Source organism: Physcomitrium patens, chromosome 3, assembly GCF_059467195.1.
Source record: "Physcomitrium patens ecotype Gransden chromosome 3, ASM5946719v1, whole genome shotgun sequence".
Lineage (NCBI taxonomy): Eukaryota > Viridiplantae > Streptophyta > Bryopsida > Funariales > Funariaceae > Physcomitrium > Physcomitrium patens.
Window position 1 is genome coordinate 8,453,231 of NC_143412.1, and position 21,712 is coordinate 8,474,942.

A 21,712-nucleotide genomic window follows, 5' to 3' on the forward strand; every position below is an offset into this window, starting at 1 on the left:
GACATGGATTTTTATTAATTAATTTAATTCTAAAATTTATTGTAATATTTTTTTTTCTTAGGTTAAAATTTTAGAAAGTCGAAAAAATTATAATTAAACATATGTATATGCTATGGTCTGAGTTTGCATAATTTAAATTTGTATGTCCAAATAATTGCATAATACAAACAGAATCTTTGTATTATTTGGACATACAAATTTAAATTACCATGATAAGTCTTGTAAGTAAGAATTTGTCTTAGGATTCATTGAAAATTAACATGGGGCTTTCAGATCCCATGGTGGAATTAAATAATCATAAAACAAACTCTTAAAGAACCCTTGAGACTATTTTGTGGTGTTTAAGTAGCAAAAGAAACGTTTGTCCTTTTAGAAAATCACATAGATTCTTGTTAAAGCATCAGAAGAGAAGTGCTTTATCCATAAATATAATTTAATAAACTGCCATCTCTTTTACATGCTAAAATTTCTTTATTAAGCTTCCACTTCTAACTTAGTTAATCTGCAGCATTCTAAAACTTAAATATCATTATAAATATAAATCATTCAAAAGAAATAGAAAAATAGAAAAATAAAAAAATAAAAATAAACATGCATATATAAGCAACTCAAACTGTGTGTGAATATATGTATATATATATATATATATATATATATATATATGATTCAGATCAATTTAAACCAAATTCAATTGCAAGTTATTTACTAAAAAACTAAACTCTTTATGTAAAATATAATTATAAATAAAGGTGTTTCTAATATATATATACATATATATACATATATAATTAAAAACAATCTATTCAAAAAAAAAAAAAAAAACTGTAATTATCTAAGAAGTAGAATTATTCTCTTTAAATTATTTTAGAAATACATTTGTTACAAATACTCCACAAAATATGTCAATAAAAAATACTTTCCTTTGTCCAAAACGTTGCTAATTCTACATATTTAGAAGCTTGCTGGAATTAGAACATATATGTATATATATATATATATATATATACATATTTGTCCAAGAAAATGCAAGAAAAAATTATCACTTTTCAATCTAAATTTTTTAAGTGTTGTATTATTCTTGGCATCACCAAGATAGAAACACTCTTTTTGAATAACTTGTTTTGGGATACAGACCCACTCCTTTCCATACCCACTTTAAAACCCCCAGTTAAGGAACCCTAGAAATTACTTTTAAGCTGCATGAGAACTCTGCTTCAACACTCATTGTTAGACCTTTTGGATTGCATTTCAAGTTTTGCATTCAAGTTTTAGTATGCTTCACAGCACTCAATTTTGTTTAAAGATTTACATAAAATTGATGGATAAACATAACGACAGTGGAAAAGGAGCACCAAGCAAAACAAAATCTACTCTGTTTTTTTTTCTTTTTCTTTTTATTATTATTATTATCATCATCATGAAAGATCGGAAGTGTTACTAGCTTTGGAAATTTCTCTGACCAACATGTACTTCAATTCAAGGCCCAATCTAGGTATGAATAAATGCCATAGAGAGAGAAGATTTTTAAAATAAAATAAATACACAAGTAAAAACAAAGAAGAAAGACAACACAAATACAATCACAAACAAAAACAAACATAACAGACAACCAAAATAAAACAAAAATAAGTGTTTTTCACTTTCATACACATGAACATCAAGAATACAACCATAGACCTAACATCTCATTCAATCCAACACAGTTTCTCTTATATATATATATATATATATATATACACATAAACAAAACAAAACAAAAAAAAAAACACTAGAAATATTGACTAATGATGATACATAGGATAATCACTGCAGTGCAAGACTCAAAGTTGTAAGATGGAAACACCATTTGTCCACCTCTACCATCCATTTATTGAACGAAAAAATAATCAAACATATACACATACATACATACATACATAAACAAACATATATATATATATATATATATATATATATATAAAAGAACACAATGTCTGTGATGGCAAGCATAACCCTACTCTTAGTTATATACCCCCACCCACTTAGCCCGAAGCCAAATGAATGCCATGACGACTGCAACGCTTACACTACGCAGTGGAAGCAGCAGCAACACATGACACTAAATGAAGCTAAATGATAGAGAAATGATGAGTTAAGTGAGTCCTGTTAAGCCCTGCCCCACCACTCTGCTGCTTTGCTTTGCTTTATCCCTTCTTTTGCTTGGCTTGGAGGCATCCGTCAATCATAAAAGCATCTGTTTTTTTTTTCTTTTTTTAAAAATTTCTTTTGTGCTTTTTAAAGGTTACAGGGAGTTTGGGGCTTGGCAGGGAAAGCAGAAGAGACAGGAGAGTAGTTACAAATGCTACCATACAATGCACACGTGGGTGTTTTCTGATACATTCACTCACTCTTCTTCTATTTCTATGGCTGAGCTTTTGCACTGGGCAGCTGCTGCCCCATGGCAGTGTCCCTGGCTGGATGCCCTGCGGATGAGATTTGCTCCTTTTCATCCTTATAACATGTTGACTTGCATGTGTCCAAAAGCCTGTGGTTTATCATCCATCCACATGTTCATCCAAAGTTTCATATCATTTGTATCATGTGAGCCCAACATGAGGGGGGGGGAGCCCTAAGTACCGAAAAACCAAAACACGGAATAATATGGATGTGCCCATTATTTATTGACCAGGTCTTGGTAAAAAGGAAGAGGAAATGTTTATTTTAGAGAATGTTGTGAAGTGGTGTACTGCAGCTTGAGATTATATCTTTGAATTGTACAATGCTTTTCGGAAGAAGAAAGAACGATATATATATATATATATATATATATATATGTATACTGAAGCAAATAGATGATGGCGTTCTTATTTCAAAAGGGTTGTGGAATGTGACGATTCCCTCACAATCACAACAGTGACATTCTAAAGCAACAGGGTACAATAGGTTCTGTTCTACAAAGCATCGGCAAAATGTCCAAAGGATACTATTACACTACATTTCAATCGCAACTGAGCGAGTTATAATCAGTCAAAAGCATGTGAAAAGATGACACAAAGCAAGAAAAATAGTAACGAATGGAGGGACCTTGTGATTCCTACAGGGTTTCAGTGATACATACACACATAAATACAATATATTAATATACATACACACCCATAAATACAATATTTATACCAATACAAACATATATATATATATATATATATATATATAAATGTATGCATATATATATATATATATATACACAAAGAAGGTAACACCCTGATTATAGAAGAGAAATGAATTACAACCCAGTAGATTTCCAGTAGAGGAAGGATCAGAGGGAGGATGATGAGATGGGAGTTCGTGAGGTGCCGCATCCAACACCATATCCAGATATCCCAACACACACACACACACACGTCAAGATGAGTAATCCTGCTGATGCACAATCTGAGCCATGAAAGAAAGCCAGACAAACAGGCAGACAGACAGACACAGTGAAAAGGAAGGAGGAGCATGATGCACACACTCATTCACTCACTCATTCACTCTCAGTAAGAGAGAGATTTGTAGATAGATAGACACAGACACAGACAGAAACACACAGATGGAGTCTCGCAAGATGCCGGAAAGGGAGTGGTAGAGGGCGAGGGGGGGGGTCATTGAATGAGCCGCTGCCAGAGGGACGAGATGATGGAACGGTGCAGGGAGGGATTGGATCTGCACGCTCCACAGCCACCAATCGGGCGCCGAGGGAAGGAAAGGAATGTAAAGGGAGGGTCATAGTAGTAGCAGTCGCAGTCGACGTCGTCGTCGTAGCAATACTACTTGTGTTGCTGCAGCTTCTGCTGTTGTGCTGTGGTGTTGGTATTGAGTATTGGGTATTAGGCAATGTAGGTGGATGATGTTGTTGTACCGCTGCTGCTTCGAAGAGAGCAGCGAGACAGACAGGAAGAGGGTGGGGGGTGGGGGTGGGGGTGCTATTATGAGTCCACGAGAGCCGCAGAGCTCCGTTGCCAGGCCCTGCTGCTCATTATTGGCTTTGTCCTGCACGCCCTTCTCCTCCTCTGCCACCCCCCCAGTGGCCTCCTCAACGACGACGACGCTCCTCATCCTTAAATCCGACGACCCCACTTTCCCTCCCTCCGTTTCCCTTTCGCCCCTTTCAACGTGGAATCGCAGCAGCAGCATTCCAACTACCGCTTCCACTGGTTGTCATCTTAATCCCACACTGTCGTGCCACTCAACCCCCAACTAATTGAATCCCGTCCTCGCTTCCTGTGCCGTATTCGTGAACCCCCCCCCTGCTCATTCAATACTGCTACGTACGTCGCTGTCTAATGATTCAATCAGGATCGGTGCTCGTCCTCCTTGCGGACGTATTTGACGAGCAGACTGCGGTTATTACTTTCTCGACTGGAATTCGGGGAGATGCACAGGAAAAAGGGGAGAAGTAAAAGGGAGAAAAAATAAAAATAAAAATAAAAACAATTTTTTTTGTCAACGTCAACAACGTGGAAACATGTGATCTGTGTGTGGACGCTGACCAATTCGCTTCATGGAACCGGGTCGTGGTCAAGAGTGGGGACGATTTAGGTACCATGGGGTTTAGAACAGTTTGGATGCGGGAGTACCGTGGGACGCAAACGATTGAATTGCTGTGGATCACAGAAACAGGGAAAGTATATTCGGATAATTGACTGTGAATCTGTGCGCGCACCAGCGATGGACGGCGAGTGGAAAGTATATTCCTCCAGCGCCAGGTAAAATAAATCAGCAACGTAACTTTCACCTGTACTAACTGCAGTGTCGACGACTATGTATGCAAGTCAGTAGCGGCGGGGAAGGGGGTGTCTGCAGCGACGTCAAGCTGCCACTCGCAGGCACTTTCTCACTTGTGCGCTGAGCTGCTGCATTTACAAATAGTTTGCAGGCCTGTGCGCATGCCTGGGCAGCCAGCCAGCCACCCCCCCCCCCCCCGTTTCATGAATGCTCAAGTAGATTGTGACGGCTCCTCCGCTGCACCAATGCACAAATTCGAGGAGATAAAAACCTTCAGGTGTCTCACACCGATCGGGGGCTTGTTGTACGAGTGATCTCGACGCCGTTGCCTCTGCGACAAAGCCGGTTGTAATGTCCAGCTCCGGTTACACTTGTATCGGGGACAGTAGCCGTTCGTTGCAACGTCGCTTCTCGCACATTCCTTCAGATTACTACTAGCGTACATATCGTCAGGCTGTCCCAGTGATACCCGTGAGCTCTTTCGGTAGCGGCGGATCCTTTCGCGTGTTTCTGTTTTCGAGCTTTTTATTTCTATTTTACATATATTTTTTTATTTTTAGCCTTGTGTAACGATTGCATCGAATGACGGAAAGCCTTTAGCCAGGAAAGGGTGGTATTTCCCAAGGACCTCCGTGTCTTTCTGGGCAATGAATTCCATGGCAGAGGGATTCCTTTCACGTCCCAGATGTATAGGTTTGGGTGCCTTGGTATTCCTCGCGATTGGACTTGAGTTGCTCTCTCCTGTGAATGGGGCTCTGGCAGCGCATCTCGGTGGAGGTGGGCGGAGACAGATCTCGGAGGACATGAAATGGAAGGTAGAGCAAGAGGCAGACAGAGTGTGGCTGCCGGAGCAACCGGCAGTGAATTTCTCGCAATACGCTGGAATGGTCACAGTAAATGCTACAGCAGGGCGTGCATACTTCTACTTCTTCGTTGAATCTTCAGAAGACGCGCCCACGAAGCCACTGACATTGTGGCTGAATGGAGGTCAGATTCCAGTCCTTAGAAATAACCTCTCCTTCTCTCCACCGCAGTCTTCACGCCATTGCAAGCTCTCCCCCTGTTTTGCTTTCGTCTTCAAAACATATATTACATCGGTATGGTACATCTGTATGAGCGGATTCACAATCACTCACCAACTTCGGGGAGGGGAATCGTAGGTCCAGGATGCTCGTCATTGGCATACGGGTTCGCGGAGGAGTTTGGGCCTTACCGTATTCTTCCTGACGCATCTGGGGTCTATCTCCATGAATACGCATGGAATAGAGGTTCGGTTTTTCTTCTTCTTCTTCTTCTTCTTCTGCTTCAATCCTCAAGTAGATTTGTGTTTATAGCTCGTCGTAAGAATTTGTTGTTATTTTTTATTATTTACTTATCCCTGTGTTTTCCGCGACGCCTGCGCACAGCTTCCAACATGCTGTTCCTGGAATCCCCCAGTGGAGTTGGCTTCTCTTACTCCAACGTTTCTTCTGAGAATCGAATAGGTGGTGATAAAAGAACAGGTACTGTCTTCAATCATTATTCACAGTCCCCTGTAAAGAAAGGCTTTAATTGCGCGAAAGTGCCAGCCACGGTCCACTCGCAACTGCAACTGTAGGGTACTGAATATACAGCTGGATGTTACTGATTAAATGCCGCTGGCCAGCTTTCACGTCAATTCTTTCAGAGTGATTTCGCGTCATAATTCTTGCCAGCACCCCCCACTCAAGGCCGGTTACGTGCGCAACTTGACCTCTAAACTGAGCCTTAAGAAAACGTACCGCGAACTTCCATTATTGACTGAGACGAGAGTACCAGAACCATATCTCTTCTTGTGATTGTTACGAGCATCTGTACGCTGGAATGATTGTGAAGAGAGCGATGGCGTGTGGACTAAGACAGTTGATCTGTAGGGATCATTGTAGACGAATCCTCTTCAGGTGTAGAAATCAGCGATTCGTATGAACCTCCCCAGTAACTAAATACTTAATCCCCGCGGTGATATGACGCAAGAGAATCGTGTTTTGCAGCCGATGATAACTACCATTTCTTACTCAACTGGTTCGAGCGATTTCCACAATACAAACACCGAGATTTCTACATTGCAGGAGAGAGCTATGCCGGCCATTACGTACCACAGCTCGCAAAGCTTATCCTTGATCGCAACGTAGGAGCAGATCTGAAGATCAATTTGAAGGGCTGCTTGGTAATCGAATACATTCTCTTCAGTCCAGTTCGATTTCGATTAAGATTCATTCCTAAACCTCCGAGAGGTTGTGGACGGTGTGTGTATTGAAAATGGCACTAAATTCCAGTTTTGTCTTCGTGTTTTTGTTCCCCTTCTTGATTCCTAGACTGGAAATCCTGTAACCGACGGATACTGGGACAATGTTGGCAACATCGACTACTGGCATTCTCATGCCATAATTTCGGATCAAACTTGGGAGAAAATGAAGAAAGAATGTAATTTCAGTGACCCGCATTGCTGCACCAAAGCTTGCGATAGGCTGTACACCTATGCAGAGACACATGAATTTGGACAAATTGACCCTTACAGCATCTACACAGCGAATTGCCTCGAAACAATCAGTTACAGCAGCGCGCACCGAAAGTCGTATTTGACTGTTCGGCCGAACAATCCGGTAAGTACGCCATCTCAACAACCTCATTCTCAAAATTCACCAATGCTTGTCAGGCTGTCTCGCTAAACCTTCGAGCACTATGACCCTCTGTTCCTCACCGTTGTCATGCTCTCGCGTATGCCCTGCTATTGGTTATCACAGTTTATGCAAGGAAGAAGAGGATACGATCCCTGCACGGGGAATTACGCAGAGATCTACTTCAATCGACCGGAGGTGCAGAAAGCTCTACATGCAAACATTAGTGGCATCATACCATACAATTGGACTGGATGCAGGTAAGCGAACAATACCCACATTGAGTTAATCTGTCGATCTCTTCCGTTCGGACCCTGCTCTCGATGAACCCATGTCTTTTTAGTTCGAGTACCCTGAATAGCCACTCACAGATGCTGCTTCTGAATCCTTTCGTAACAGTTCGGAGCTGCGCAACTGGACGGACTCGGCCTTCTCCGTTATCCCTGTGTACAAAGTACTTATAAAGGCTGGACTGAAGATCTGGGTATTCAGGTACTGCCTGTGTGATGCCTATCGAGTGTCAGTAGTGCAGTGACTGTATGCAAAAATTGGTGCGATTTAACTTCTTTTGGCATAGGAATCCCATGATCCACATCACACTAACGAGGTAGATGGAACTGAGATTCGGTATCTAATATGTTTGACGGGCTTTATGACCCAGTGGTGACGCGGATGCTGTGGTGCCAGTGACTTCAACGAGATACGCGCTTGCTGCGATGAAGTTGCCCATTGTGAAGCCGTGGTATGCATGGTATCACCATCGACAGGTATGTCAGACTGACTTAATCATGCGTTGTCATTACAGCTGTAAAAAAAACTTCAATTCTTAGAAGAACTACGTATTGCCAAACAGCTTGTATAAGTGTAGGTCTCAGCATTGCAATGCCGTGCTGCACCATTTTGTCGTGACAGGTTGGGGGACGCGTACTAGAATACGAGGGCTTGACGTATGTAACGATAAGAGGGGCAGGACACGAAGTCCCACTGCTGCAACCAGGCAGAGCCTTTCATATGTTTAAGTCCTTCCTTGATGCGAAACGACTTCCCAATTCACCATATAAATAGAGTCTTCTCCCGTGATATCCAGCGAGAATGGAGGAGAGTGCAGCGTTGTGACTGCCGATTTCTCTTTTTATGTGTTGGGTGGGCTGTCGTGCTGAAATCGACTGAGATGTTCTCGTCATGTGCATGAAGTAGGAGATTAGACGAGATGCAACTGCAAGACAAGAGTCGCTCAAGAAGATGGGTCTCTAAACGCTAATACCTCTTTTCAGTCAAGCGGCTCTTGATCATTGCAGACGCTAATTTTTTTATGTTTTTTTCTAAGTCAGGAATTGATTTGTAGAAAACTATGCTAGCGGGGTAGAGATGAGAAAATGTGAAGATCATATCGAATAAAAAGAATTTGTACATTGACTTCCTCTGCGACTTACATAGCCTTTGAATGTGCTCACCTAACACTGCACACCGTCGACAGCATTTGTGAGGAAGAAGGTTCCAAGTCAGTGGCATCAAATAATGGAATTCTTTTATCATCAAAACCCACAGTGGCAGACACATACAGTGTTTCCTATTGTCTATCTGCAGGTCAGATCTGACAAGTTCGGTCATCAACACAAAGACCTGGTGTAGACCCTCACCCTTGCAAGAAGAAAAAACATATGTTAAGGATGTTGAGAAACTCCCCTGCACTTTAGATGAATCAAACCAAAAGAAAACATATATATATATATATATATATACCCTTTACACATCTACAATCATCTACTTTCTAAATGAGTGGTGAAGGACCTGAGTCCGTTCTCCACTTACCAAGCTTTACAAGAGGTGGAAAAGACGTTACTCTAGAAAACTAACCCCATCGAGGTTTCAGCTCCAATTCTTCGACTCACAACATAAGCATTTCCTTCCTTGTGGTGACAAAGTCGCCATAATAATGAATAGTCCGAGCGGGTGCAAAACTAGGGCTTTTTTCCCACAGAGCTCTGCAATTCTGGATGAAGCGCAACCTGAACACAGCGTGCGTGAAAAAGCAGCTTTGGTTGACTGAGGCACTTCTACTAGTGGAGCTGAAAGAACTAAAACTACAAATATATATATATATATATATATATATAATTATTTTATTATTAAAATAATACATTTTGCATTTCACTGAAGAGCTAGAAGGGGATGCAAATGTTTTCAGATGCAGGAGACCCATTAAGCTGGTTCTTCTCAGTCACCGAATCAAGTCTTTAAACACAAGTTTCATGCAACTTCACATTCCAACGGAGGCGCTCAAGAGTGAAAGGTACTGAGACTAACAATAATTTAGATTTCTGCAATTTCTTGCACAAAATGATTTGGTCATGGAGTTCTTCACTATTGTAAAAGTTATTGATTGTACCTCATTGTTTCAAAATTAATAGATTTTAATGATATTTTAACGTTATTGATCAGAAACTTAAATAATTCATTGTTTTGAACCAAAATGTATTCAATTATATCAACTTCCATTAGACTCTTGGGTCTAAAAAACGCTACAAACCCGTTGTAAATTTATCAATTCATAAGCAAGAAGTTGGAAGAAAGAAACGACTTAGAGTGAGAGATTAATTAATTTTTATTTAATGTCAGGTTTTAAGTAAGGTTTTATCTTATATTGATACCTTTTGAAAACACAACCAGTCCAAAGTTGAAGAATTTAAGAAAATAATTTAGATTTTATGGTGGATGTTATTAGAAGATTTGAGAATTCATTATTTCATCTATATATATATATATATATATATATATACTATCAAAAATAATTTTAAGACATATAATATTTAGAATTTTATTTTAAAAGATTAAAAAATATGCATAAATAAATAATTATTTTTAATGCCAATATATCAAATAATAAAATATGTGGCAATTTTCTATTAAAAAAATTCGAAAAACCTCAAATGATAAATTTTCAATTTATCATAAGTCAAACTGATTTTTTGCTATTATTATTAAATACTTCATAAATCATAATTACAATTATTACCACAAAAATAAAAATCAGTATATATTTTTGAAAAAGACACAAAAATCACCACTCAAAACACACACAAAGTAAAAGACTTTGTTTTTCCTAAAATCTTCCATTTATTCTATGGTTATCTTTCAAAAAATAATAATAATTTAATATATATTATTCAGTATGTAATAAATACGATTTTAGTAATTACAATTTTTAAGTAGAAATCAATATTTTATTATAATAGTTATGTTTTTATGTATAGTAATTTAAAGTATTTTATTTTTAAAATGATAAAAATAAAAATGTTGTGTCTCAGACTCCCAAAAAGTATATTTAGACTTTTCTTTCTAATCTCCTACAAGATACTGAAGAGGGCATAAGGTAATATCATTAATATTAGAACTTAAAAAATTATAATATTTTATATTTGTATGTAAATAATTTGATTCTCTCTATGAAAAACTATCTTATTAATATCAAGTCTTATTATAATATAATATTTTTAATTTAAAATAATTAATAATTACAATTAGTTCGTTTAAGTTTTAATCTATTTTTATATTAGTATAAAAAATTACATCTCAATATATTAATATAAGATTTTAGCAATCAGCTGATTTTGACATCAATCACCTAACCATTAGTAATTACATGTTAGCTTTCATATCAAGTATCATTTGTGTGAAGAATTGTAATACCAACACATAAGTTAGCATTTAGAAAATATTATTAATTAATGTATAATCTTTACTACTTTGTCATTGTTTGTGGAAGAATCAAGTTTATTGCCACATTATCAAATGACTAGAAAAGGGTTTTAGTTTTAGAGATTTTTTTACAAAGATACATACCAATAATTTAGTAGAAAATTATTGTGTCTTATGTACAAATTGACATCATGTTTCTAAATTTTAAATATTTTTACTATTGACATTATAAGACACAACAGAAAAAGAAGTTATTTAAGAAAATAATAGTGTAGATACAAAAATATTTTTTATTTAGAAGAGGTTAAAAGAAATCTCAATAAGTTGTAATATGTATGAAGTTTAATCAATTTTGATAGATCTAAAGAAGTCTCTAAAGTCAAAGACTACAAAAGAAACAACATCAAAGATTATTATAGCTTAAATAATTGTGAACATCATTGTATTGTATACATACTTTAAAAGTGTTTGTCATTGTAAAATTATAAAATATTAATATTTTCCTTTAATAATTACTTATTTACATCCTTTTCATTGACCTTCAAGATTATTTTTATGGATATTTGTTATTTAAGTATAAATCTTGTCAATTCTGGGGACTTAGATTATGTGAAGATTTTGTATGTTTTGCTCTACAAATAACATGATAAATTTGTTTAATATTAAACAAAAAAACCACCACATATGAGAATTATCATCATGGTTAGAAGAACGATATTTTCATACAACATTCAAATAACATTTAAAAGATAATAATAAAAATAATAATTTTGTCTAACTTAATACCACAAATCAAAATATGTTGGAAATAAGAATATTGTCTTAGCATGTTAACCTTTGATGTTCAGATTTTAAGAAATAATTGTTTTGAAAATTATAAAAACAAAAGACAATTGTATGAATTAACTATATTGTTAAATTTACTTACTATTTCTATTCACATACTTTACCATCTATCCATTTGTTACTTTAGATTTGTGTTTATATTTTGGCAAACTCCACTCTTCCACCAAAATTTTAGGGTTTAAATTAAGATAAAAAATAAATAAATAAATAACTAAGATTTAATTTTTTAATGAGACTTGCATTTAGATAGAGATTTTAAGTTAATTTCAATGTAGAATACAATACTAAAAAGAATCAATTTGAGATCAAATTTAGAATTCAAATCAGAATTCAGAATTTAGATTTGACTTAAAATTTAGACTTTGTATTAAATTCGCCTCACAATTAGAATTTAGATTTGAGTTAAGATTAAATTTAGCAACAAGACTAAAGTTTAATAAAAATGTTTTATTATAAATTATTATTAGAATTAGGATAAGAGTTGGAATAGAAACTAGGTCAATTCAAATCAATAAATTGAAGTGCTATATAAGATTGAATATTAAGATTACATAAGGATATGATATTAAATTTAGGATTATATGTAGTTCAAGTCAAGAATTTAAGATCTAAAAATTAGAATCTAAATCAATGAGTTGAATGGGATTCTACTTAAATGAGGAAAAGATCTAAGATATCATGATCCAATACTTTCTTCATTAATACAGTTCTATCTTCATTTTTCCAATAAGTTTTTCGAAAAGAAAGCCAAATTTATTTGTCTCATAAAATAAATTTTCATATTAAAATAAAATAAAACAAAAAATAACACTAATGCATGCATAGGTCAATGAACCATTGCAAAAGGGAGAGATCATCTTACAAGAACTCATTACAATATCCCTAACAAATTCACAACTTGAAATAAGTTTATCTCGGTCAACCAGCAAAGGATCTCACAAGAAAAACTTGCAGCATGGAAAAGGATTGCCACAGTAATTAACACTAAGAGACACAATGGGAATCACGTCGACCAGTAATACTCACGCAGAGGATCATGTGGGCCTCCAGTGTGGATAACACCTCGGAGAACGCATCTTGTGAACCTCGTGTCTCAGACCCAACAGTGTAAAGAGATAGATCCGATTGGCCAAAGGATCGCACTAACCATCGGTCACCATCCGAGGATTAGGTTACGGTACACAATGTAGCAATCAATAAATCATACAGCCAACGTCCCCAAAACAAAACTTGCTTCGAGGGTCCTTGGTTGGTATGTATTCGTGACTTGTCTCTTGTGTTAACTTCAAGCTAGACTCAAATTCATGAAGTTCCACCACTAGAGATAGCTCAAGCATTGCTCAGAAGAAACAAGGAATGGGTGCGACAGCCAGGGAGGATCGATCACCTAGCGGGTACAGTGGGAAATATGTCGCAGTAAATCCGCAGGGACACTCCTCTGCCACCAGCCTGCAAGCGGATTGTAAAACGGGGATTTCACGGACGTCGTTCAAAACCCTATTCCGGAAGTCTCGAACAGTATCACGGCGGGCAAAGCATTACTTGAAGAAAACCAAGGACGATGCACAAGATCCACTGTAAAATAGCCACACAACCAGGCACAAGCCTGGGGAAGAAAGACGAACTACCAGGAAAACATATCTCTAGCTCATCTAAAATGTTCCAGTCTCTAGCCAGTATTCGACGAGTCCAAGATGGAAATTTCCAATTCAGAGCCTAAGGCGGGTCTGAAAGAACCGTCGGCAATCTTTTATGCTCTCTACATCCGTTTCCAAGCCCAAATCAGAAATGCGCTGTAGACGCTCTACGATGTTGAGGATACAAGAAAGTGAATTCATTATACAACTGTCAAAACGATAACCTTATTAGCAGCTACATAGGAGATACACAGAGACACGGCTTAATCTCCACTTGAACATGCCGCTCCAGATAGCATCTAACTAATGTTCTTCCTGAAGCTGGGTTACCGAACCACGCCAATAACCAGATCTAGAGAGCCCACTATCTAACAAGAACTTCTTATACGTGGTTTCCAGCTCAGCGTACGATTTCCGAATGTCTTCATAATCCTTCATGTGCCTGTGTTTTTGCTCATCCTCAGATTCATTTGCAACGGAATCCTGCAGAAAATTGAATGACAGATTTCTTTAGATCCTGGAATCATTGAGATGTTTAAGATCTCTAGAGCCTGGTGATAGAGGAAACCACACATACTTAAAGAATGCTTAACAGGTAAGCAGGTGACATTTGACAATGTTTGGACTACCCCTATCAGTTATTCCATGCATTTGGTGAGAAAAACGTCTTTTTTTAAATTACGAAAAGAAGTAGATATGGCACTCCTAACATGTTTATTAGAACAAGAAAATGATTATTGATGCTTCTTTAAAAAAAAAAAATGACAGCATACCTCATTCATGGCCCGTATGCTTGCATATCCAGTTGGAATCTGCTGCTCATCAAGGAACCGGTAATCATCCTGTATGGGACGTCGCATTAATGGGTGCAAAATTAGACGACTGCCACAAAAAAAAAAAAAAAAAAAAAAAAAAAAAAAAAAAACTTCTGTTTGACGAGACAACTCAAATAGTAACAGAAAACAAACAACTCCGTGAACTTCAATAGTGTTGTGAATCCCAACGTGGGGAAGGCATATCGCAACAATGGCACTCACCAAAGCAGCTGATGCTGCAGCAGCTTCTTCATGCCCTAGTGCCTCCATTCGATCTTCATCTAGAATCCCCTGCCAGCGATTCACTTTCGGTCGACGGCGTGAACGATAAGACTCTAATTCTGCATGTTTTGCTTCGATCTCTTTCTGTATTCGCTCCTGAATGTAATCAACCGCACATCTAACGCAGAACCCCACAACTGGAGCTATCAATAGCAGGGGGATTATCACTTGTGCCTACAAACATTCAAAGAAATATTAGAGAAGAAACACAATCTTTAAGGATTCGCATAACTATAACAGTATCTGATAACTTGTTCTATCCAGCTAAGGGTTTACGAACCCAGACAATGTGAATTTGCCAGACATGGACGTTTTGGTTGCTGCACAATTTTAGGAACAATAAACATGGAATTTACCATGATTCCCGAGGGAATCGGTGAGAATCCTCCGACATGAGAATAGGATGGTGCGGTGTCGTAACCGGACGTTGTGGCGGTGTTCAGTTCTTTCACCAACTTCGCAGGTGCCTTTGCGAGCATCTTACTTGTAGCAACCGAAGTTTCAGGCATCGCGCGGAACGGAATCTGCACAGTTTCAATCATTTATTTAGTCGTGTAAAGGTTTGAGCAAAAAGAAGCCACTAGAAGAATAATATATCTAAATAAATCTTCCAAACCATAATGTTTGAAAACTCACATTGAATGGAATGTTCACAACAATTTTATTGCCTGATATGCAGGAATTTGGAATACACGCTGACCTGTCGTGTTCTTTCGAATGGAAAGTGAATAACCAGCTTTTCTCCAGGAAGTAACATGTCAACATTGTCAATCCCATTGTCACCAGCTAATCTACTTATCGTGGTATTGAATCGTTTAGCGATTGCTGTTAGTGTATCGCCCCTGACAGCAAGCGGAACACACGATTATAATGATATTAGTAATCAGAAATGAGCTGCCCTAAAGTAGTGACGAGTGACTGGCTACTGAAAGCAGGAGATTAAACCATCATCCGTATTCTCGACACTGTTCTGGGATTATTGCGGTACTAAAGTCTTTCAATATGACACCAGAAAGGGAAGGAAGAGGAAAGACAAGAAAGTGGAAAAGAGAGGGAAAAAACAGGTTCAGTCGAAGGACCTATAATACAAGTGCGTAGACAGTACCGACTGCCCAAACACACATACTGCGATACTATTCAGTCCCGATCAATTGAAAGGCAACAACCATGTCTAAATGAATGTAAATTTGAAAGCTAAAGCACGCACTCTTTGATGAAGTACACAACTGGGTCTTCATTCTTCAGATCGTCTCTTGCACTGCTGGCTGTAGCCTCAAAACTTGTTCCTGTAAATTCCCCCGATGCACTTGCATTCCATCTAGAATTATGCAAGGTACTCGACTTCTTTTGGCCTTTAATGCAAAGCCTACAACCAAGCCCTACAATGTCTTCAGGAAAGTTACTCCAGCTCAGATGACCTCTTCCGCCGTGAGCAAAAGATGACCGTTCTGAAGAAGGAAAATGTCTCCGTCCAGAAGCAGAAACTCGACATACTGAAGTTGCTCGGGATATATGTACAAGCGCCGTTCGGGAAGTCAATGTCTCGTTCATCAAAGTTGACAATGATACAGATCCTACGCTGAGTTCCATTATGCTTGAGTTTTAAGAAAAAACTCGTCTAAGAGCTGCCGCCGTCTTCACAAGTGACTAAGGGACAACTTCGTTTCGTCAAAGCCGGCTTCATCACCGTTTCCAAAGCAATGCATTAGACTGTTTCTCACATCCCCTGAGTAAGTCAAGTAAAAACAAACATACACGTAAGTGACGGTGCAGCAGATTACGACGGTTCCCAAAAGCCCCGTTCCTAGGGGAAAATCAGCAAGTAGAGACAACGAGACTCCAGAAAACCAAGCACGTTTAGTATCCAACGGAAGAAGACAGAGGGGAGTACGAATGTGCTATAATAACCTTGAAGCGCAGGAGATATAGAAACCAACATGCCGTGTATGGCAAAGTCTGAGTCACAGTAATTGTTTGAAGCACACATGTGTTTTCATTTCCTTCATAAACCTGTTATGATTATTATCGTGAAAACAACGAACAGGATGACATGAGTCAACCTTCATGATCGAGCTGACAAGCATTGTGTTGTTCCAAAAATCGAAGCCAATTCTTAAGAAGTTCAATTTAGGTAGAACAATAGCTGCCTCTCCCAGGCTCGGGTGTGGAGAGGTAGCCAGAGAGACGACCAAACTGGAAGAAAAAATAATATTTGCTCACTAAAGCTTTATACCCTTACGAAGAGTAATAGACTAAAAAACTTTGCCGCATTTTTCTGGCAAACCTTGGAGGTATTGCACACACGAGTTCGAATAAATGCAAAGGATCAATGAAACCCCTCAAAAAACACTATTTTTCCAAAAGTGACAAAACCAAGATAAAAACGTGAACACAAACTTGATACCGCCCTACTTCAGGGCAAGTAAAATCACAAACTCTTCATTCTCTTCCTCAACCCCAAACCACGTTCAGATCCACAAACAAATGGAGGAACCAGAAGAACAGAGACACAGTGAAGTAAAATAAAATAAACGTCACTCCACGCACCACAAACTTCTCCTCCACTAAACGTCGTCGAAACCGCACGAGGAAAAAAACAAAAACTCAAAAACCTCCTCAACAGGAACAACAAACTCCACGCACATATCACGTCTCTCTCACCCTCTCCATCTCGCTCTCGCTCTCTCGAACACAACTCCGTGAAACCAAAAGAGAAAAACGGTGACGGGAACGCGGTAATACCTAGAAGAAGCGGAAAAACTCAAGCTCAACTGTCGAGAAGGGAGTTGAACGAAAGCTCATGATTCCGGCACTCGCCCGAGAGCATCCCCCCGTACACATACATGACTTCACTTACTTCCTCCCGAACCACGTCGGACCTCGTGAGAGCACAGACGAACATCCAACGAGGGAGAGAACGAGGAGGTACAACGAGGGACGAGGACCGAAATGCCAAAGAAGAAAAAGAAAAAAAAACCAACGCAAAATACAAAATAAAAGCACAAATATCCCGGATCCAGAGTTGGGAACGGAGCGGGGGGACCCCTCGATCACGACCTGTCAGAGCAGCAGCAGCAACAACAGGTTTCCATCGTATAGGAAAGCTTCAAAAAAAATCCAGCCCAGGGAAGGAGGGCCACGACCCGACGATTCCTTGGGTCACCCCCGCCCCTTCCCCTTCCCCGCGATCTTTTCCGCCCGCCTGCTCGACCGCCACCACTCGTGGTTGAAGCTTAGGCCCCACATTGGATGGATGAACTTATGGATGGATTGATAGATGTGTGTTTGAATGAAGGGTCTGGATGCGATTGGATGGACGGCCTGTAGATGGGGTTTGGATGGATGAATTAATGATCGAGTAGATGAATGAGAATGCGCGGTGGTGGGTCTGAGATCCGTTAGAAGGGTCATGATGATGGAGTTGACGAACTCGATGCTAATTCCATTCAAATCTCATTCAAGAGGGCCCCTTTTAAAATTACGAAACAAAAACACCAACCCCCCCTCCCCATATAATACCAAGGATGTTCCTATTTGGATATATATATATATATATATATATATTGAAAATATGTATATGTCATAATTTTTACATCCGTTTGAAACATTTATCAAGCCTTCTTTTTTTGATATTTTCCTTCACAAAACTCTTTAAAATATTAAAACAAAATAGATGATACAGAATAAAAGTGATTCAGTGCATAAAAACTAAAAAATCTATATTTTTGGAATTATTGGTTTTGAACACAGTTTATGTTATTTCAAGGAAAAGCTATACCACAACTCATGTAATTATTGGATTTTGAAGTTTTGTTTCCCTTGGAAAATCTTATTGTATCATCTTGGTATTGGGTGTTCAAATATAGTTGAAGTAATTGTTCACATAATTGAAGGAAAAAATACATAAACTTACACACACAAAAGATGATGGTAAATGGTAATTAAACAACACTAGAAAAAATCTAAATAATTCATTTTTAAGTGTTAAATAATATGTTCAAACTTTCTTAACTTATATAAAAACAAATTATAAATGTAACATACAATAATAAAACTGGTTTAAAATTATCACTTTATATTTCTAAAAAATAACTTTTTTCAAGGATGATTGTAACTAAAAACTATATAGTATACATGTAATAATTATATTTTTTAAAATATTTCTACAAGAAAAAAAATTGAGGAATTTAAAAATATATGTTTATATATATATATATATATATATATATATAGAGAGAGAGAGAGAGAGAGAGAGAGAGAGAGTTTGGGAAAATCATTATTTTTATTATGTCTTTGAATGCAATGCAACTCATGGAACTTAAAACATAAAAATAAAAATAAAACTTAGCTTGCCATGTTTAAAAAATAGCAACTTATTGTTGTTGGGTATAACTCAAAATTCAATCATTATCATGGATATATGTAGTGCTTCCATCATTCACACATAGGAAAAACCTCCACATGGGAAGAAGCGATCCATAAAAGAAATTCCTGCTAAATACAAACAATATTAACAAAGACTCTACATGAAACTACCTTGCAAACATTTAACAATCATGAATAGAATTCTTCATAAAATTTGATTTGGTTCCTAAATAAATTCTATGTCATATATAGAAATAAATGTCTTTTAAACCAAGCAACTGACAAGCAAAACACTGACATCTCAATTTTCATTTCATTTTACAAAATACACACTTTATTTGTGATATTCAAGACAATACCAATCACAAGTACTAACACAACCATTTACTTCTAACATTATCACTGAACTATATTTTTGTTAATGGCCCCATTAAAATATTTTTATTTGCAACTTTCTTAACACGTATTCCATTATAAAAAATGATAGCAAGATGACTTTGTGCATGCAAGTGGGGTCTCTTTCACAAGCAACCCACAAGAAGCAAACTTGTAAACCCACTGCACTCATTCTTAAAAGACATAGATGTGGCAATATAATTGTGTTGCATATGTACATCATTTCAAGTGATGTCTATTGCTGTGTTGTGTTACAGCTTTTAGAGGTGAAACTAATCAAAATGTACATCAATGAGTCGTTTAATCATTAAGATGACTGATTACATGATAGCCTAAATCTATCGTTCATTACTTTGCAAATTTTTAATTGTACATCTTCAAGAAGTATTTATTTATTGATTGATAAGTTATGGATATATCTTATATTATGCAAAAAACTTATTTTTATATCAATCCAAAAAATATATAAATAAATGGTCCTGCAAAAAATAATAATATGCATTGAAAGTTAATATTTTTTGTTATTGACAATGTTGTTTAATGTTCTGTTTTATAAAATAACATTGAAATTACAAAGAATGAATATTTGTTTATATTATCATCTCTAACATATTAAATAAGAGATTTTGATATGTTAGTTGTTATCAGCTTTATATACAGTTGGCACATTGATTTCAAGATGTGCCATGTCAAAGGCACAACCTAATATTTTAATCATAAATGATAAGTTTATGAAAAAAATAAAAATAAAGTATAAGCCAAAAATATAGGTGTAAAAATACTACGTGATAAAGAAATAAACAACAACATCAAAGTACTAAAATATGTTTTATTTCTGGAATTTATAATAAGATAAAGGTTTAGTTTTTTTTGATATATAACAACAATGATTTTACATATAACCTTTAAAAATTACTTGAAATGATCAAAAAATAGATACAGTTTAAAATAATTTTTTTAAGGATCCTTTTCTTTTTTCTATCAATAATTTTTTGAAAATAAATAAGAAATATAAATTTAAAATTAAAAAGAGAAAAATAATATTTGTATGTCATCCGGAAAAAATCCTTTTTACTAATATTATATATTAAATAAGTAGAAATTCGCTAATAAAATAAGTATTTTTTTAAAAAATATAATAAAAGAATTTGCTATGAAAGAATAATATGACTCTCTTATCTTTTGTAAAAACCCACTTAACCTAGTTTGTTAATCAACATGTACTATATAATTTATTTATTTCACTAATAATTATTAATACTAATAATATTTAATTTAATTTTTATTTAATCATTTTATATTATTAATATCATTATTCTTATTTATGATGCTTACAATCTTGAAAATGATGCTTACAATCTTAAAAAATAAAGTTTAAGATGAATTTTATTTAAAACTGAATAAGAATAAAATAACTTTAGGATATTATTAACATTACCATATTTTTTGCTATTGCCACTATAATTTTTTATTCACCATATGCTATCAATATCTTTTTTTAATATTAATTAAAATAAATAAATATATTATAGTTTAAAGATAATAATAATAATGATATTATTATCTAAATATTTCAATAAAAAAGTCTTGTTGTCTTTTTAGTTATTTTTTTTATTAAAAATAAAATTATATTTTATAATTTTTTTTAAAAATACATTAGAATTATTTATTTATTTTTGGAATAATAAAACCAACAAATATATGTTGAGTATGTGATAAGTTATGGTGACAATAGCTAAAACTATGATGGAATTAGTAATATTTTCTTTTTGTATCTATATATATATATATATATATACATAAATATTAAAGAATTTTATAACACATAGTTTTTATATGTTCTATAATTTAAAAAGATTAATTTTAAAAAAATTATAAAAATATGATATTATATATTTTTAGGTTTTAAAATATTGTTAAAAAATAATATTATTAAAAATAAGATAATTCAAAAAACTTAAAAAGTCATGTAAAACAATCCATTTAAGTGATGGCAAAAATCAATGAATACCATGTGAATTAATTCTAAAGGAAAAATTAGCTAATGAGACTCTGTATGAAAATATCGTGAAGTAACATGGCTGTTAGATGAAAGAAAAAAGAAAGTTTTATTATTATAGAAGAACCTAATTAAAAAGATACACTAAAAAATATAGATAAAATATAGATAGGTAGTGAAATCTTATAGTTTTAAAATTACTTTTGATGAAAATAAATTCTATTTATTGTAGATGGCAGTAAATAAGGTAAAATAAGATAGATTAAGAAAATAAAGAATATAAGTATATGGAGA

The 21,712-nt window shown here is 35.9% G+C and overlaps 2 protein-coding genes across 7 annotated transcripts; one reads left to right on the forward strand and one right to left on the reverse strand.

Moving 5' to 3' along the window:
- Positions 1 to 4,772: 4,772 nt before the first annotated feature.
- On the forward strand, positions 4,773 to 8,800 carry LOC112279261 (serine carboxypeptidase 24). 2 transcript variants are annotated; one of them, XM_024513516.3, is made up of 9 exons: positions 4,773 to 5,730; positions 5,904 to 6,011; positions 6,150 to 6,245; positions 6,753 to 6,928; positions 7,077 to 7,364; positions 7,506 to 7,639; positions 7,779 to 7,871; positions 8,041 to 8,146; positions 8,292 to 8,800. In XM_024513516.3, exons 1-9 carry the CDS (start codon positions 5,391 to 5,393, stop codon positions 8,442 to 8,444), a joined length of 1,494 nt encoding a protein of 497 aa, XP_024369284.1. In that variant the 5' UTR covers positions 4,773 to 5,390; the 3' UTR covers positions 8,445 to 8,800. The 2 variants fall into 2 exon arrangements, with proteins under 2 accessions (XP_024369284.1, XP_024369285.1); XM_024513517.2 differs by having other exon boundaries at positions 4,991 to 5,730; positions 8,067 to 8,146.
- A 4,936-nt stretch (positions 8,801 to 13,736) lies between these two features.
- On the reverse strand, positions 13,737 to 17,618 carry LOC112280338 (uncharacterized). 5 transcript variants are annotated; one of them, XM_024515722.3, is made up of 7 exons: positions 17,401 to 17,618; positions 15,866 to 16,384; positions 15,359 to 15,500; positions 15,015 to 15,182; positions 14,599 to 14,832; positions 14,335 to 14,403; positions 13,737 to 14,044 (listed from the first exon to the last, which is right to left on the reverse strand). In XM_024515722.3, exons 2-7 carry the CDS (start codon positions 16,246 to 16,248, stop codon positions 13,865 to 13,867), a joined length of 1,176 nt encoding a protein of 391 aa, XP_024371490.1. In that variant the 5' UTR covers positions 16,249 to 16,384; positions 17,401 to 17,618; the 3' UTR covers positions 13,737 to 13,864. The 5 variants fall into 5 exon arrangements, with proteins under 5 accessions (XP_024371490.1, XP_090104818.1, XP_024371491.1 ...); XM_090248692.1 differs by having other exon boundaries at positions 17,320 to 17,486; XM_024515723.3 differs by having other exon boundaries at positions 17,206 to 17,486.
- Between the last annotated feature and the right edge of the window lie 4,094 nt (positions 17,619 to 21,712).

What these genes read in the sequence shown, in the direction of transcription:
- LOC112279261 (XM_024513516.3), top strand. Translation starts at nt 5,391, where the DNA reads ATGAATTCCATGGCAGAGGGATTCCTTTCACGTCCCAGATGTATAGGT. An exon ending in TGAATACGCATGGAATAGAG is followed by an intron (nt 6,012 to 6,149) that starts GTTCGGTTTTTC and finishes GCCTGCGCACAG; the next exon opens with CTTCCAACATGCTGTTCCTG. An exon ending in CTGTTCGGCCGAACAATCCG is followed by an intron (nt 7,365 to 7,505) that starts GTAAGTACGCCA and finishes TGGTTATCACAG; the next exon opens with TTTATGCAAGGAAGAAGAGG.
- LOC112280338 (XM_024515722.3), bottom strand. Translation starts at nt 16,248, where the DNA reads ATGGAACTCAGCGTAGGATCTGTATCATTGTCAACTTTGATGAACGAG. An exon ending in CGATTCCCTCGGGAATCATG is followed by an intron (nt 14,833 to 15,014) that starts GTAAATTCCATG and finishes GAATGTTTGTAG; the next exon opens with GCACAAGTGATAATCCCCCT. An exon ending in CTGCAGCATCAGCTGCTTTG is followed by an intron (nt 14,404 to 14,598) that starts GTGAGTGCCATT and finishes CGTCCCATACAG; the next exon opens with GATGATTACCGGTTCCTTGA.